This window comes from Saccopteryx bilineata, chromosome 1 (assembly GCF_036850765.1).
Source record: "Saccopteryx bilineata isolate mSacBil1 chromosome 1, mSacBil1_pri_phased_curated, whole genome shotgun sequence".
NCBI classification, from domain to species: domain Eukaryota; kingdom Metazoa; phylum Chordata; class Mammalia; order Chiroptera; family Emballonuridae; genus Saccopteryx; species Saccopteryx bilineata.
The window spans coordinates 105,699,742-105,716,833 of record NC_089490.1 but is presented as its reverse complement, the minus strand read 5'-3'; the positions used below and the strand labels follow the sequence as shown (position 1 = coordinate 105,716,833).

Here is a 17,092-nt window from a genome sequence, read left to right as displayed (position 1 = left end):
GGTTCAATTCCCAGCCAGAGCACACAGAAGCACCCATCTGCTTCTCCACCATTCCACCTCTCCTTTCTCTCTACTCTCTCTTTCACTCCCACACCAAAACTCCATTAGAGAAAAACTTGGCCTGAGCACTGACGATGGCTCCATGGCCTCCTCCTCAGGCGCTAGAATGGCTCCAGTTGCAATGAAGCAACGCCCCAAATGAGCAGAGCATCGCCTCCTAGTGGTCATGCCAGATGGATCCCGGTCAGGCACATGCGGGAGTCTCTCTGCCTCCCTGCTTCTCACTTCGGAAAAATAAAAAATTTTCAAAAAGTTTTTTTAATGAAAAATTGGATTCCCACTTTCTACAACAGTAGGATGCAATCTTTAAAATGTGCCTCTAAAAATATAATCCTTTTCCTCTGTTGGGCAGAAAAAATATATTATGCTCACTTTGTTAAAGATGGCGCTGCCCACATGGAAGCCTGTCGCCCAAGTGATATTAATGTGTGTTGGGGGCGGGCTGTGGGCAAGCAGGATCCTTGTAGCCTGGGGCTTGGTTTTAGGACTAAGCCTTTCCCACCCTTTTTGATGTGGGGCGGTACAATCCAATTATGCCTCAAATAAGTGACTTTGTATCAGAGACTTCCTTATTTTGTATATTGGATTAAAGGTTTTGATTTCTACACTATAAAATGGGGGCAGAACAGGAGCTTGCTCTCTTGGTTCCTGAGATTAGCATTAGAGGAGAGAGCAGAGAAAGGCCATGTGGAGGAGGCCAGGAGAAGCAGCCAAGATGGCGGAGTGCTGAGTGAGATGCCAGTTTGTGTAGAGTTTGTATCTGGGATAAGGAAGGAGATGGGGAACAGAGGTGAATAAGGCTGGTGAGCTAGAAACCTTTGATTCTAGGAAACTCGGATAAGTCAGTAGCTTTGTGAGCACTGAATGTGAATGGGTTTTGGAGCCCAGAGTGTGTTTTTACTTGCCCGCTGGGTGCAAGCTAGGATTAAAGATGATGGCCCACCAGTTTTTGGCTCCGTTGTTTCTTTACCGACTGTCCGAATCCAGTGCGAACCTGCATGGGCCAGGCTGCTGTGATAGTGGCCCTGTCTACTGGCTTTACATCCTCTAAGAGCATAAACCTTTGGAATTCTGGTTCAAAAGTAAAGGCAGACAGCCACACTGGTGCGCTAGGGACTGGATTTCCCTGCCTGCTTTAAACAACTAGAAAACAAGGCAAAAATGTGAACCAACACTTCTTAAACATTGGACAACAGCTACAGGACAGGACCCAAAAGAGGAGCTGCACAAGGAGAACTCAAGATGTGCAGGGGGCCCTCTGAGACTTGGACTGAGGACTGATCTGTAAACAGGTCAGAGGAAAGTACTCAAGGTGAGGCAACAGCTGCTGGAAACAGGGGGCCCCAAAAGGACCACCACTCCAACAGGCTTGGAAACAGTTTCTGTCTCCACAGCCAATGTAGATAGAATTCATCACGTAAGAACAGGATAGAAACTGCCAAAGGGCATTAATTTAGCAGCAAAACTAAATCAACCCTAGGTGAACAGTTGCTGTTGCTTGACTCTAAAAAAGCCTAAAAGCAAGTTACAAAGGAGTAAAACTAATCCTATGTAACTTGACCGGCTGTCAGAACAGCACAAAGTAGAACACTGTATAAAGGAACTCAACAAAACCCAGCAATGAACAGTGTAAAATTGTCAATATCTGCATCCACCCAACAGTATCCAGACATGCAAAGAAGCAGAAACATGTGAATCAAAACCATGAGAAAAGTCAATTAATAAAAATAGACACTGAAGTGGTAGAGCGTCGGCCTGGCATGCAGGAGTCCGGGTTTGATTCCCGGCCAGGGCACACAGGAGAAGCACCCATCTGCTTCTCCACCCCTCCCCCCCCCCCCTCTTCCCCTCCCGCAGCCAAGGCTCCATTGGATCAAAGTTGGCCCGGGCGCCGAGGACGGCTCCGGGGCCTCTGCCTCAGGCGCTAGAATGGCTCTGGTTGCAACAGAGCGACGCCCAGGATGGGCAGAGCATCGCCCCCTGGTGGGCATGCCAGGTGGATCCCGGTCGGGCGCATGCGGGAGTCTAACTGCCTCCCCGTTTCCAACTTAAGAAAAATACAAAAAAAAAAAAAAATTAAAAAAAACAGACACTGAAAAAAAGATGACAGAATTAGCAGAGGACATTAAAAGAGCAATTATAAATATGTTCTGTCTATTCAACAAGGTAAACATGAACCTACTGAGGAAAGAAAGAAATTTTACTTTAAATAAAATTTGTAGGGATGAAGAAAACTATTTGAAGCTTCAACTACACAGATTAACAGCCTGAGACAGTGCAGAAGAAATAAATCAATGAACTTGAAGACACCGCAGTAGGTTCTCTTAAGAAAAGGAATCACTAGGATGGAGGGGGGGTGGATGGGGGCCACAGGAACAGAGCACCAGAGACCCGTGGGACAATACCGAGTGACCCAACGTTCATTAATTGGAGGCTAACGGAACATATTTTAAAAGGGGGTGAGGAGACAGTACAAAATAATTGAATGACTGAATAATTTCCAAATTTGATGAAAACTATAAATAGATAAATCTAAGAATCTTGGACAGACCAGAAGCAGAATAATTATACAGAAAAGCATGCTAAGGCATGAGATAATCAAATTGCTGGGGGGAAAAAAATCTTAAGAGGAACAAAGATAAAAATGATAGTCACTTCTTTTTAGAATCTCTGAAACAAGAAAATGGGCAAATCAATAAAATATTTAAAGAAACACTGTAGCCTGACCAGGCGGTGGCGCAGTGGATAGAGCATTGGACTGGGATGCGGAGGACCCAGGTTCAAGACCCCGAGGTCGCCAGCTTGAGAGCGGGCTCATCTGGTTTGAGCAAAGTTCACCAGCTTGGAACCAAGGTCACTGGCTCGAACAAGGGGTTACTCGGTCTGCTGAAGGCCCGCAGTCAAGGCACATATGAGAGAGCAATCAATGAACAACTAAGGTGTCGCAAAGAAAAACTGATGATTGATGCTTCCCATCTCTCTCCATTCCTGTCTGTCTGTCCCTATCTATCCCTCTCTCTGTAAAAAAAGAAAGAAAGAAACATTGTAAAGCTACAACTCTATATTCAGAAAAAATATCTTCCAAAAAACTGAAGGCAAAATACACTTTTTTTAGAGAAAACAAAAGCCAAGGAAACTGCCATGAGCACACAGGCGCTCCCTAACTGGTCCCACAAAACACACCTGGGAGTTTCAATCCCCTACACTGACTTAAAAAAACACATTACAACATTAATATAACACATTCAACATTCCACGAGCAGAGGAGATATTTTTAGAAAGGCCAGGGAAATAAAGCCTGAACACTGGTTAAAGCAGCTCGGTAGAGTGACATTAGTGCCCAGCTCCCCAAATCCTCCTACATAGCCTAGCTGGGTGCCATAAATTTTTTAAAATTTGGTAATAAAATTGATAAAAAATGCAACTATTATAAGTATATAGGACATAATAGCACTGAAACTTGATTAATCAAGCTCATTTTGTTCTTAGTGCGATTCCAAAAGTGACAATTTTCTTTAATAAAGTCACAAAGGTACATACAGCATTCCTAATGATGTCATTTGGAATTCAGCTAATAAAGTATACTGAGAATGCCATCAGCAAAATAAATTATTCAAGACCTGGAAAACTTCCCAACCACCCTAAATCGAGGACTGGGAGCGCTGCTCCACACAGCATTTCAGTGGGCGACAGTGACACTCACCTTGACAGTGGAGCCACCATAGAGCCTCTGAGCCAGCAGCCTGCCCGCCTGGATTGCTACCGGGGTGAGCTCCAGCTTCCCCTCCAGGATGTCGCCGATGGCATAAATATAAGGCACGCTGGTCTGTTCTTCATCCGTGACAGGTATTTTTCCAGTCCTGCAAATTCATTCAGTTAAAAATCACCATTAATTTCCACTACTTTCTTGTTGTGGGGAGCAGTCTTGATGAACTAGTAGGATTAGATAGTTTGTGCCTGGGCTAAGGGATAAGTGGAAGGAGAGGGAGTAGAGATGGGGGGTGACAACTCTGTTAAGCAGTCTGTGAAGGGTAGGACAGAAATGAGAGAGAATAGAGGGGACTGTGTAGAGACAAGTACAATTTAAGATGGGAGAGCCATCTGGTCCTCGTCCCTTTGTAAACATGCACACTTGTGCATCCTAGAGGCACAACAGAAGGAAGAGCCAAGGAGAGCGGTGATGTCAGCTTCTCAGGAAGCCAGGAGAAAAGGGGTGAGATTAGTTTTAGACAGAAGGAAGGACCTCATATCTGAGATTCTCCATGTTCACAAGCACTGATTCCAAAAGTCTAGGCCGAGACCTTTGTAGGATGGCTGCTGAGCCCTGCTGGGGTCCTAGGGACTAATCCGGAAACATAGGTTAGTTCTTACTAGTCCCTGTGGGTGACAGAGGTACAATTCTATTAAACACTTCTGACTTGCAGCCACTACCCACCAAAAATAAATTATTAAGGGTTACTAAAATTTGGTATTCACAAATTAAAACCACATGCTACTAGAATTTATTCTAATTCAGAATTGCACCTCTGTCACCCGCAAACACTCGGGGCTTGGCATTAATTGTAAAGTACACACACACTTGCGGGTCCTATAATTTTGATTTAGGACTTTTCAATGTGTCAACAGTGTTGGCTTAAGTTGGTTATGACATTCAACTACTGCTGTTCTTGCTTCTTAATTATAATTTACAGTTTAGCTTTATTATCAGCAGTTCAATTTATTGTTGGTTGTTTGGTGAACCTCTCACTATTTCTTAATATATGTTTGGATCAACAATGTTTTTGTCTTTGCCTGACCAGGCAGTGGCGCAGCAGGTAGGGCTGGGATGCGGAGGACCCAGGTTCAAAACCCTGAGGTCGCCAGCTTGAGCGCGGCCTCATCTGGCTTGAGTGCGGATTCACCAGCTTAAGCGCCGGGTCACTGGCTTGAGCAAGGGGTCACTTGTTCTGCTGTAGTCCCTGGTCAAGGCACATATGAGAAATCAATGAGAAACTAAAGTACTGCAACAAAAAACTGATGCTTCTCATCTCTCTCCCTTCCTGTCTGTCTGTCCCTCCCTCTGACTCTGTCTCTGTCAAAAAAAACCCCAAACAATCTTATATCTAGACTTTAAGATATGTATGTCTTATGGTTCATATATGAGTCATCCTCGATCATTTTGGTCAAGTCCATGTGTATGTAACCCCCTGCCATTTGCCTGTTTGGTGGCACACTTTAAAGTGATACGCTTCTTGGGAATTTTTGCTAATTTTTGTTGTAATAACTTACAACAGGCCCTGGCCAGTTGGCTCAGTGGTAGAGCATCGGCCCAGCATGTGGAAGTCCCAGGTTTGATTCCCAGTTAGGGTACACAGGAGAGACGCCTATCTGCTTCTCCACCCACCGCCCCCCAGTTCTCTCTCTTCTCCCCTCCTGCAGCCATGGCTCGATTAGAACGACTTGGCCCCCAGCGCGGAGGATGGCTCCATGGCCTCTATTTCAGGTGCTAAAAAATTGCTCCAGTTGCACCAGAGCAGGGGCCCCAAATGGGCAGAGCGCCATCCCCTAGTGGGCTTGCCGGGTAGATCCCAGTTGTGCACATGCAGGAATCTGTCTCTGCCTCCCATCCTCTAAGGAAAAAAAAAAAGTAAATAACTTCCAACAGACTAACAAGATAGGCATAATAAAACTAGGTATTTTAGGGGTTTTTTTTGGCGTCTTATGATATAAACCATATTTATAACTCACATTCTTTCTATAAAAAGTAAATTAGAAGTCATTTATAGAAATGTAAATTATAAGCCAGTATCTATATTGCCAGCCACGTTTACTGTAATTTCTTAACTGTGTTTCTAATTCACTGCTACCACCGGCTTCATTTTTCCCCTGCTGGAATGTGGGAACAAGAGGATAGGTTAGGGTCTTTCCTCCCTGTGGTGGGCACTGGTCAAAGTCCGGAAGTCGCCGCTCTCTAGGAGTGACTAGGTTTGTAACAAAGGATGTACGGAGCCGCTAAACTCAAATCCAGGTTGCTCACACCTCCAGTCTAAATGACAGTGGACTGTGAGCCTGTCACCAAAATGATGTTACAACAGCAGGTACTGATGACATGGTTTCCACTTCCTGTCTAAGGGTGTGAATGAAGACACCGGAGAAGATGTGGCCCTCCTTCCCTTCAGGTTTGAGAACACTGCGGCCACAGCTGTACTTGGAACCCCAGACTGAGCGCTAAGCATCAGTGTCCTCGCTTTCTGAAGCCTGGGGCTTTTCCTTGTTGACCAAATGGGTCTCACTCACTCTTCTGCCCCTCTTGAACGCTTAAAATGATTTTTTTTTATTGACTTGTTTCTTAAAACTGAATTAATTGTATTAGGAGGTTAGATTGTAGAGTAAATGCAGTGTTTGTCACTGCAATCTTTGGATGAATCTTGGTTTCATAATAATTACCACTTACCAATTAAGTAGAACAAAATCCCTTTTACCCAAAGAAGTCCAAAACTGTGACTTCAGCCAAGGGCAATGTGCTAATTTATTACCAAAAGAAAACAACTCAGGACATAAAAGCGTAGAGACCATTTTCACTGCTACTTTTTAAATTAAAGGAATAAGACAACTATTAAGAAACCCTGAAATGGAAAACGAGAACATAGTGGTTAAGACTTCTAAACTGTGATAACCAGATCTGTTAGTTATTACCTCTATAATCTTGGGAGAGTTATTTACCATGTCTAAGCCTCATTTCCCCACATATGAATGGGAATGCTCATGGGAATACGTTTAAGAAGAAAAAGAACACCACTGTGTATCTACTGTAGGAGTTATGAGGACTGAATGAGAATAAAACATTCAGCACAATAGTCCATGCTCAGAGTAAGTACAGAATAAATGTTAGGTCAGGGGTCCCCGAACTGCGGCCCCCGAGGCCATTTATCTGGCCTCTGCCGCACTTCCGGAAGGGGCACCTCTTTTATTGGTGGTCAGTGAGAGGAGCATAGTTCCCATTGAAATACTGGTCAGTTTGTTGATTTAAATTTACTTGTTCTTTATTTTAAATATTGTGTTTGTTCCCATTTTGTTTTTTTACTTTAAAATAAGATATGTGCAGTGTTCATAGGGATTTGTTCCTAGTTTTTTTTATAGTCCAGCCCTCCAATGGTCTGAGGGACAGTGAACTGGCCCCCGGTATAAAAAGTTTGGGGACCCCTGTGTTAGCTATTAACTTTAAATGAAACCTAAGCCTTAGACCCAACTGGACACAGGTTAGCAGGTTATGAAAATATGAAGAAAAAAAATAATCCTCACAGTAAGATTAGAGATCTCGCTGGGATAAATACGATTCCTGCAAGGATTAACAGCCTGTCACTCAGAGCACTTGCTTTTCACTTTTTTTTTGATATAAGAAACGCAACATTGGGAAATAGCCCATGCCGCTCCCACAGCAGACACTAGAGTCTCGGTTATCTGGTTGGTGCAGGCGTACAACCCAAAGGATTTTAACTTTTCAAACCCAGGAAATAAGAATTTCCATACTGGTAGTTGTCACTAAAAACGTAGTGATCAATCTAGTGATCCTAAAACTTTGTAGCTTTAACCATGGGTCAAATCTATTTAATCAAGCTAGAGCACCCACCTACAATTATGGGGGCTGGATCTTTTTCTATACACACACACAGCTGAAGAAACAAAAAGCAAGCCATTATAGTTCCCGTTTAGATTTTGAAAAGAAAACAAACAAACAAACAGAAAATACTGTGAGTGGCCTGGAAGACTTTTTCTGAGCTTAAAGAAGAAACTCTTTAACTATGATAAAAATTATCTAAAACCCGTTTCAATAAATGTTATTAGTACCTGAAATAGCATTCAATCAGCTATAATAAAGATATTTTCCTTACTTTTCGTTTATCTTCACCCCCACGGTTTCTAGGCCAATTTTTCTTGTACAAGCATCTCTTCCTATTGCCAGCAATACCTGAAAAATTAAAATCTAGTGACTATTAACAAAAAGGCTTTGCATGAGTTATTTAATCATTATTTTTCTTTGCTTATTAAGCCAACTGAATTCATCCAGACCTCAAAAGAAACATTTCATTAAGAAAATGAGTTTAAAAACAAATTATAATCTTAAAAAATCCTTTGAACATGGCATTGCAGAAATCCTTATCCATGTCTTATTAAGAAAAAGGGAGTTAACGATTCCTTAATAAACCTAGACAAGATTAAAGACAAAGACAGCATAGCCTATAACTGAATTCAGTTATTTTAAATATTACAAGTGGTGGGCTAGGGAGTCAAGGGGAAGAACATGGGACAGAAATTGTAGCTCATTTGAAAATGCTGATGCCTTTCTATAGCCATGTGACAAACACCATTTTAAGTCACGAGGATAAATTTGAAGCTATCCCTGTACCAAAACACATTATATCACAAGTAACAAAGATGTCTCAGAATGGGAAGAGAACCATAGGTCTTAGAAACAGCAACAGCCACTTTAAGTACCCAGCAAATATCCAGCAAGCACGCGACTTGCTTTCTCACGAAGTATGGATCCTGGCACACTCCTTACCGTATTGTACTCTCCTTCAATGATTTCGTCACCATTGGTGGACTGAGCTACCACCCTGAGTCGGCCTGGTGTCCCTGCTTCAATCTGTTCAACCTATAAAAGTAATCGAGTTTTACTCCTCAATAAAGATATGCATCAAGATGCAGTTATGTCCTCCCGTTCTATCTAGTTAACCCAAAGTTAAAACAGAAAATCTGGTCTAAAAGGCCTTTCATGCCCATCTCCCTCACTTTAACATCATTAGGATGATGTGATTCTCCTAGTAATCCCCTTTTCTCACTGCTTAATATTTGCTAGAGGGACTTTCTTTCAAATAGTTCTTATGCAGAATTCAGAGAGAAAAGCGAAAGGGAAGCCCAGAGAAAGCAGACTATAAACCCTAAAAGCGAGCCCATGACTACTGTCTTGTGAGTCCCCCAGAACCACTCATGCCCTGAAGAGCCACTGCTGATCAAATTTAGAGATTCTCTTTTGACTGCAGAAGTTCGGCTGCATCAACAAAGGATAAACGGGGTAGGTCAATCATGATACAGATAACATCTATAAGGCCTTATAAAAAACACAGTGGACAAGGAGGTATGTGTGCTAATCATAACTGGGGGATGTCTTCAATTGCTAAGGATGCTGGGAGGAAATGAACACGCTGGCACTTGTGCTATTCCAACGTATCCCAACGTACCAGCCTAGTACACAGAGAAATCAACAGTAACTTACAGACCCGGTGACCATGCCCGAGAAACCTGACTACCTGGAGGCTTCTGCAAGAATGTAGTAAGTCTCCGGTGTTTCCAAAGGACAGCCAAATCACGGGTTTCTGTGAAATATGCCATAAAACTAACCTGCAATTTCTACCCCACCTTTAAAATATGACTACTCTGAGTGGGAAAGCTATCAAGGTTGATTTTATTTGCAACATCAATAGACTGAAGATTTCCTTCTTGAACTCCCTTCCTTTCTTACACAGTTAAGTCCCTGGAAATGTCTTTCCTTTTGAATTTAAGGCACAATGGTCTAATCTTTGGAGAAAAGTTGAATTGGTCCATGGCTTAGACTTGCTTAAAATTCATAAAGGTCTCATCCCACCTCTAATTCCTTCCTGCTTTACTCACTTTTCTGCTCCACTCAGGTCTTTTCTGTATCCAGAACAATTTCTGCATTTTGAACAATTTTATTCCCCACGACATTTTTGCTCATACTATGTTCTTTGTCCAAAATGCACCCTACCCCTCCTCTCTGCAGAAGGTTCCTTCCACTCAGTCACTTTATAATGTAGCAAGCAGTCCCTGCCAGGCTCTGGGGGAACAGACACCCTGGTAACGCCAGCAAATGTTCTGCACACAGACAGAGGTTTATTTCACCAGGGACAGCCCACTAGGTTCTCAAAGGGGCCCACAACTTCTCAAGGGCTAAAATGTCATAAAGGCAGATGTAACTATTCTATCAGTACAATGTATACATACAGCTGCTGTTTTCTACTCCAGTCCTAATGCAAACATATACCTCCACTCTCTAAAAAGAGCTATGGCGATCAAGTACTGATTACTTCCAGGAAATGCTACTTAACCTTCACAGTAATATTACGAGATAGATTCATCTTAGACTTACTCTTAGCCATGTGCTAACGGTAAGGTTAATGCGATCTTCCAAGAACTGAAATACTATCATCCCAATTTTATAGAAAAAACTGAAGCTTGGAGAGCTTGAGTAATTCACCCAAATTCATGTAGAAAGAATTGGGCAGAACAGTATCAAATCCAGGTCATTCTGACCCCAGTGTTCCATGCTCTACTAACATTAAGAGATTCATGGGCATGAAGTGAAACTATATTAACCCACAGAGCAATTTTTAAAATGACAGCTAAAATCCCTCAACTTTAATAAAACAGTCCCATCCTTACCTGAACTAAAGGAAACTATTCATCTGAAATACAGGAAGTTTTTGAGCCAATAATATTATCAAACATCTGTGGTAATGTTAACAAGTCCCATGATAACTTGGCATATTATTCAGCCTTTTCAAAACAAGATTAAAAGAGGAAAAAGGCCAGACAACGTACCAAAATTAGATCATTGTTTTTGGGGAGCCAGAACAATACAGTGCATCTATAGACTACATTGCATACTGAGGAGAAACGTTTTATGGGAATTTTTAAATCAACCTAGTCTTGAACTCTTACTGAAATCACTAGTATGTATGAAGAAACAAAGTATAGCCAGCCAAAGGTAATAAAGGAATGCATAAAGAGAAGCATTAAACAGAAGAGAGCCAAAGGTAAGAAAGAGAAGGAAATGAAGAAATTATTCTGTAAATAAGAACAAGCTATTTAGGTGGTAGGCAGGTACAAGTTTATATACATCACACAATTGAGGAATTATACTGTTCCTAATGGTTTATAATGCTGAAAGGAGGCTTCTATCACCCAATTGACTCTTTCCTAACTTTAACACAAGTGTAGAATCAACAAACTTACAGGCAACTCCACTTACTTTTATTGGTACAAACTGTTTTATAAACTTGACACCATGTTCTGCCATATGTTCGCCAATTTTGTTGGCCATGTCCTGGTCAAATCCTCTAAGGAGAATGGACCGCACCATAACAGTGACGTCTAACCCAATGCCAGCGAGAAATCCAGCACATTCCAAAGCGACATAGGACGCTCCGACCACCAGGGTCTTACCCGGGCAATAGGGTAAGGAGAAAAGGTCATCACTAAAAAGAAATGTTTGTAAAAAAAAAGAAAAAATAGAAAAATGTTAATGTGTGAATAATGACTAAATCAAAGCAAATATTTTTACTTTCTTATGAACAAGACACTTTTAAGGTTTAAAAAACTTAATTAGCTACTCTCTTGCCACCGCGTTGCTTGGGGAGTAGCCCAGGCTGCCCTGGCCAAGCACAGCAAACCAGGTAACTTCTGATAGTAGTCCAACCCACAGCCAAACAAGGCGATTCTGAACTCTCTGGAATAATTCTCCACTAATGTGTTTAATAATATCATACATGTGAAAACCTGAACCCTCATCCCTCCACTCAGCTCTCTGAGATGGAAAGTCTGTTACTTTTTATCTGGAATACCAAGTATCAAGAGTGGGGAGAAGGATGGGAGAAAACTCAACATACTGTTTTTGTAATATAAAAGCCAACTATAAAAAGTAAAATCTGACAAAATCTTCTAGGTGAGTGAAGAATAGAGAAGAAACAAATGGTATCACAAAAGGAAATGAAAAATTTAAAATGAGAAGGGAGTCTATTCAAGACAACAAAGGAAATAGTTGCCATCTGAGCTGTCCCCTATATGAGGCACAAAGGGAAAAAAATCATTCCATACCCCCAATAAGAGTAATTTATAACACAACCAGAAACTCCTGGGAAAAAAGCATCCAAGAGGACATATTTATCAACTATCTGCCTTAATGTCATCATAATTTAAAATACCTGAAAAACAATGTGACCAGTATTATCACTTGATGGGCAAAAAAAAAATCACTAGCATAACCATATTGCTTGACTCACTTATTTCAGAAGGTCCATCTACACTTGACAACAATAATGAATAGGGACTAGGGTTTCATAAACCTAAATGGCCTGCCATCCTCTAACTGTTTTAGTGTCCACATTATAACTGTCCAGTTTCACAAAAACTATGAAAATATACTCATGCCAATATAAGCATATATCTGTATGTTAGTAATAATGTAAACCCTGGGTGGTAAGCTGACTAATGTTTACAGTTTTGCATTTTTAAAATGTTCTCTTGTATAAAATAATTTTTCCTTTCTCTTTTTCCCAATCCCCTGTCCCTTTGCTAAAATACAGCCAAAAAAATTCGGCTAAGTTGCAGGAAATGGACAAAATGGGTTTGAAGAAAAAAGCTCAAGCATACACCCACAACTGAGTTTTCCCTTTCTCCCTGCAATTGTTCCCTTACCTGCTGATGCAGTATTCTCTGTCACCAGGAATGCCCAAGTAGCGTGGCCTTTCACCAGTAGCAATGAGAAATCTCTCTGCAGAATAAATTTTTTCCTTGCCTTTGTTATTTGTTGTCTGCAAGGGAACCAATGTCAGCTTTTAATAATTGTTATCCTGTAGAACTGGAAACTTTACCATTAATGAAGGCCATTCACCACATTGTCCAATATGATCCTCATAAAAGTTTGGTAAGACACAAGAGACACTAAGGCTCTGAGTACTTACCCAAGGTCACAACGCTAGTGAGTGGCTGAGCCAAGACTCCAACCCTGAGAGTCTGGCCCTGACTCTGGTACTCTTACCCTCCACCACTCCACAAAAGAAAGCCCCGTAAGAAGACGTGATGGCAAAATCGCTGCACTGGACACTCTTGGTCACAGTGGCTACTACTTTTATTAGGATAATCACCTTCTCTTTCCCCCCCACCTCCAACCAAAGCCTCACACAAATAAACTGAAACCAGCTACTCAGGTTGTCACACAATTACCTTAATCCTATGAGGACCAACGAACTGGCCATATGCGTTCTCATAGGTGACCTTCTTCTCCCGCAGAGCCACTCGATAGCCCCAGTTAAGAGAGCCAATGTGATTCTGCACAGACTCCGTCATTCTTCCCCAGTCATGTGTAACTGCGCAAGGAAGTAAGACAGAACGGTTAGCTTTCACTGCCCAGCAAAGAGCTTCTCCCAGGAACTACTACTAATGCAGGACACATGAGCAGAGCTTTGAGTCGAAAAGGACAAGTCCTTGATCTCAAGTCCATGAACAACCATTTCATCCCCATTCTTTCCTTTCTTGAAAACTATCCTAATACTAAATAATGCAAGGCTTCTTGGCAATTCTTAAGATTAAAATAACCATTCTCAACATTTTTCTTCTTTGTCTGGAAACGAACAGGACTTTTACTTTCAACTGTAAATACCAATTTTTGGGTTAACAAGGGGTTGTGGTAAGGCTTAGGACTCCGGATGTGTAATACTCTCTAAGGGACTCAGATGTAGCCAGATTTGATGTTACTACACTGGTATAGTGCCTAGGCCAGGGGCTGCAAACTAAGGCTCCATGAGCCATAATAAAGTTTTATTGAAATAAACCCAGGATCATTTACTTACAAATTATCTAGGGCTGCTTTTCATGCTACAATGGCAGAGGTGAGTAGTTGTGACAGAGACCACATGGCCCATGAAGCCTAAAATATTTACTATCTGGTCCCTGACAAACCCAGTCTGCTAATCCTGATCTAAACAAAGAATGTTGAGTCTGCCTCACTGTCCCCCAAGTCCCCACCTCTCCAAAGAGAGGAAGATTTTTAAATTCTACCATAACACTAATTTTTTTATTTTATTTTTTTTTTTTGTATTTTTCTGAAGCTGGAAACGGGGAGGCAGTCAAACAGACTCCCGCATGCGCCTGACTGAGATCCACCCGGCACGCCCATCAGGGGGCGATGCTCTGCCCATCCGGGGCGTTGCTCTGTCGCGACCAGAGCCACCCCCAGCGCCCGGGCCATCTTTTTGCTCCAATGGAGCCTCGGCTGCGGGAGGGGAAGAAAGAGACAGAGAGGAAGGAGGGGGGGTGGAGAAGCAGATGGGTGCCTCTCCTGTGTGCCCTGGCTGGGAATCGAACCCGGGACTTCCGCACGCCAGGTCGATGCTCTACCACTGAGCCAACCGGCCAGGGCCAATAACACTAATTTTTTGAATCAAGGCACTAATACAATGTTGCGATGGATAAAATTCAAACTTTGTCATTCATTAATCAATGACTGGGGAAAACCAGGCTAGAGATAAAATATACTCTGGTGGAAGGAAGAAGGCAGGTTCTAGGAAAGCTGTGGTTTAGAAGAAAAACAAGAGAACCCACATAAGTGGAAAACCCCCATCATGGAAATGGAGGGTCGGAGTCTTGGATTCAGGGTTAGGTTAGCTCAGTCACAAGGAAGTGGCCAAACCAAGTCAATGAGAACCAATGGCCAGCCTCTGGAGCGGGAATGATAGCACAAAAATTGGTTTGCAGCATCCTAGAGACATCTACAGAGTTTATACCTGATACACAGAATCTTAAAATGTCAGAACTGGGACAAAATTTGAGAGAGGGTTAATTAAAAAAAAGAAAATGACTGCAGAAACCACTGTGGTTAGGATGTCAAGAGGACCAGTGCTGGGGGCAGGTGTGTGTGAGGGTGTTGCAGAGACCAGCCTACGGCCTGGCATCCATCTACCACCACTATAAAGAGAAAAGGCAGAACTCATTGTTTCTCCACCAGGAATGGAACAGGATGGTGTTAACTCACCCCACCCCCTCCATGTGCCAATCATCTAGCTACAATGACCAGCATTTCACATACCTCTTTTAAAAAAAAAAACAAAAAAAAACACAACCAAGTGTTTAAGCAAATCTCAGACATCATTTTATTGGTGGTGGTTTTGGGTTAGTTATAGTGACTTAAGGATGCCCAAGGGCCAGTGATGTTACATATCCTTTACTATAGTTCCTTACAACTAGAAGCTGTCTGGCACAATGTGCCAATATGTCCCCGTAACGAAACAATGACTAGATCAAAGGGAGGATTCACTTCTGAAATTTTATAGTTGTAGAAGTACTAAGTAGACTACACTGCTAATCCTACAGGAGATAACATATTCTAAAAGAAGACACCAATAAATTCAATTATTTCAATGACAAATTCAAATTCAATGATTAGACCTAATCCAACCTCAATTCTGTAAAAGCCTTCCTTTGTGGCTGTCAGGTTCCCTGGTCCCCAAATTCCTCAAACCCCCATTTCTACCAAAGCTCCTCCGTCCTCTGATAAGGGGGCAGCCATCCGTCCCCACTCTCTACTGTGGCTGCTCAGGCAGAAGAATTTCAAAACCTCCAGCCACCAATTCAGGATGTGGCTTCAAGGCAGTTTGGCTGCTCATATAGTCCTGACCTTGCCTTCCAGTCTGACAACTGAGTTTCCAGTCTTGCAAAATCCAAATTCCTACTTTATGTACTAGTGGTGGAAACTGGGTCATAGTTGCACAAGGAGTAGTAACATGCCTGGAACCCCAGTTCTCTGTTTTCTGATAATGCCTCAACCCATCACCTTCCTGCATTCCCAAATATCACCTGGACACTCTCCATTCCCACATTTGCCCACCTGAGGTACAGCCCAGCATGCCTCCTAGGCCTCCTGACTCCACAGGGCTGGTCTACCAGTTGTAACCCAATGCTAAGGCTCTGGAACGTAGACCATAGCTGGCCAGGCAGGACTTGTATTTCACGTGGGTGTGCTCTTGTGTCCACCACAGCAACTGGATCTTAGTCAACCCTGTTGCCCCCAGCCCACGACAGAGAGCCAGGCCATACCCTTAGATTTGATGATGGTAGTCAGACTAGCAGAACTACTTAGTATCTTTGATGTGTTCAGTGCACCTTCCATGTGAACCTCAAAGCACCTGAAGAGGTAAGAATCACTTCCACTGCACACACAGGGAAGTGAAGGCCGGCCGGCCTGCCCAAGGCCACACACTAACCTGGCGGCACAGACCCCTGCCTGTGAAACGTCAGGTATGTGGTAGGAGGATATATTCCCAAACTGCAAGCCCTCAACTAAAAACCACTGAACTTGTCTTCTTTGATTGACATTGGGATTCTAAAACTTCCCAAATTTTAAAGGTATATCTAATTCTTGAGCATAGGAGAATTCAAATAGATATCTGAAAAATATAAAGCCCATAAGTCTTCCAGAAAGGACCAATTCATCCAGTTTACACGACTAAGCTCAAGTAGTATTTTCTGAAGGCCTGAGAGTTCTCTGAACATTCTTCATTTGGAGCATTAGGGAAAGGGCAGAGCACAGGCCGAGTCCCAGACCTGTCACGCACCCATCACTAGACAGACTCAGCTGTGCTGCCTGGCCCAGGTCCCTTTCTTGCTCGCCATGCCGGGAGCTATTTGCAGTGTCATAGAAGATGGTCTTTCCGGAAAATTGGAGTACGGTGCTTTGTTCAAAGACATCAGATTAGATGTGTTTCTATTCGAAAAATGCAAAATAAGCCTTCACGGTTTATCAGTTGGGAACATAGGTAAGCAGCCTCTAGGGGTTTCTCACTTGAAAAATTCCTCTCCAAGTTTCCTTCTTCCTCTAAAATCTGATGACATAAACATTTGCCTAAATCCACTGATTCTTCAGCACAACCTTCTAAGCACAAAGAAGAAAGGTAATTACTGCTCCTCCGTGGTGAAGCCTGGCAGGCCTGGAAGGCCATGGCTACAGAGCACGGCTCTGGTTCTCACTGCCTGGCCAGGGCTTGCTTCAGAAGGCCCAGGGCTTACTGAGAACAGTGGAGGATAAGAATAAACACACCGCCAGGCTTGATTTGGGAAGAGTGGAGGGATTTAACTAGAGGGCACAGCTCTGGGCTCTCTCAGAGACTTGGAGGATTGCTTCTACAGCTGATACATATAAGAGGTAAAAGGTATAAAAATAGGAAACTATATACCTCTACCTTAAAATCTGGACAGGTGG

At 42.6% G+C, this 17,092-nt stretch overlaps 1 protein-coding gene across 2 annotated transcripts in view; it reads right to left on the bottom strand.

Moving 5' to 3' along the window:
• The window catches only part of TXNRD1 (thioredoxin reductase 1), a 73,924-nt gene that overhangs the window by 18,884 nt on the left and 37,948 nt on the right, over positions 1–17,092 (bottom strand). For both annotated transcript variants that reach the window (XM_066263194.1, XM_066263185.1), the window contains exons 6-11: positions 13,063–13,205; positions 12,535–12,650; positions 11,090–11,315; positions 8,603–8,695; positions 7,932–8,008; positions 3,764–3,920 (exon numbers count right to left, since the gene is read on the bottom strand). In XM_066263194.1, the coding sequence (XP_066119291.1) occupies positions 3,764–3,920; positions 7,932–8,008; positions 8,603–8,695; positions 11,090–11,315; positions 12,535–12,650; positions 13,063–13,205 (812 nt within the window). The remainder of the gene's footprint in view (positions 1–3,763; positions 3,921–7,931; positions 8,009–8,602; positions 8,696–11,089; positions 11,316–12,534; positions 12,651–13,062; positions 13,206–17,092) is intronic.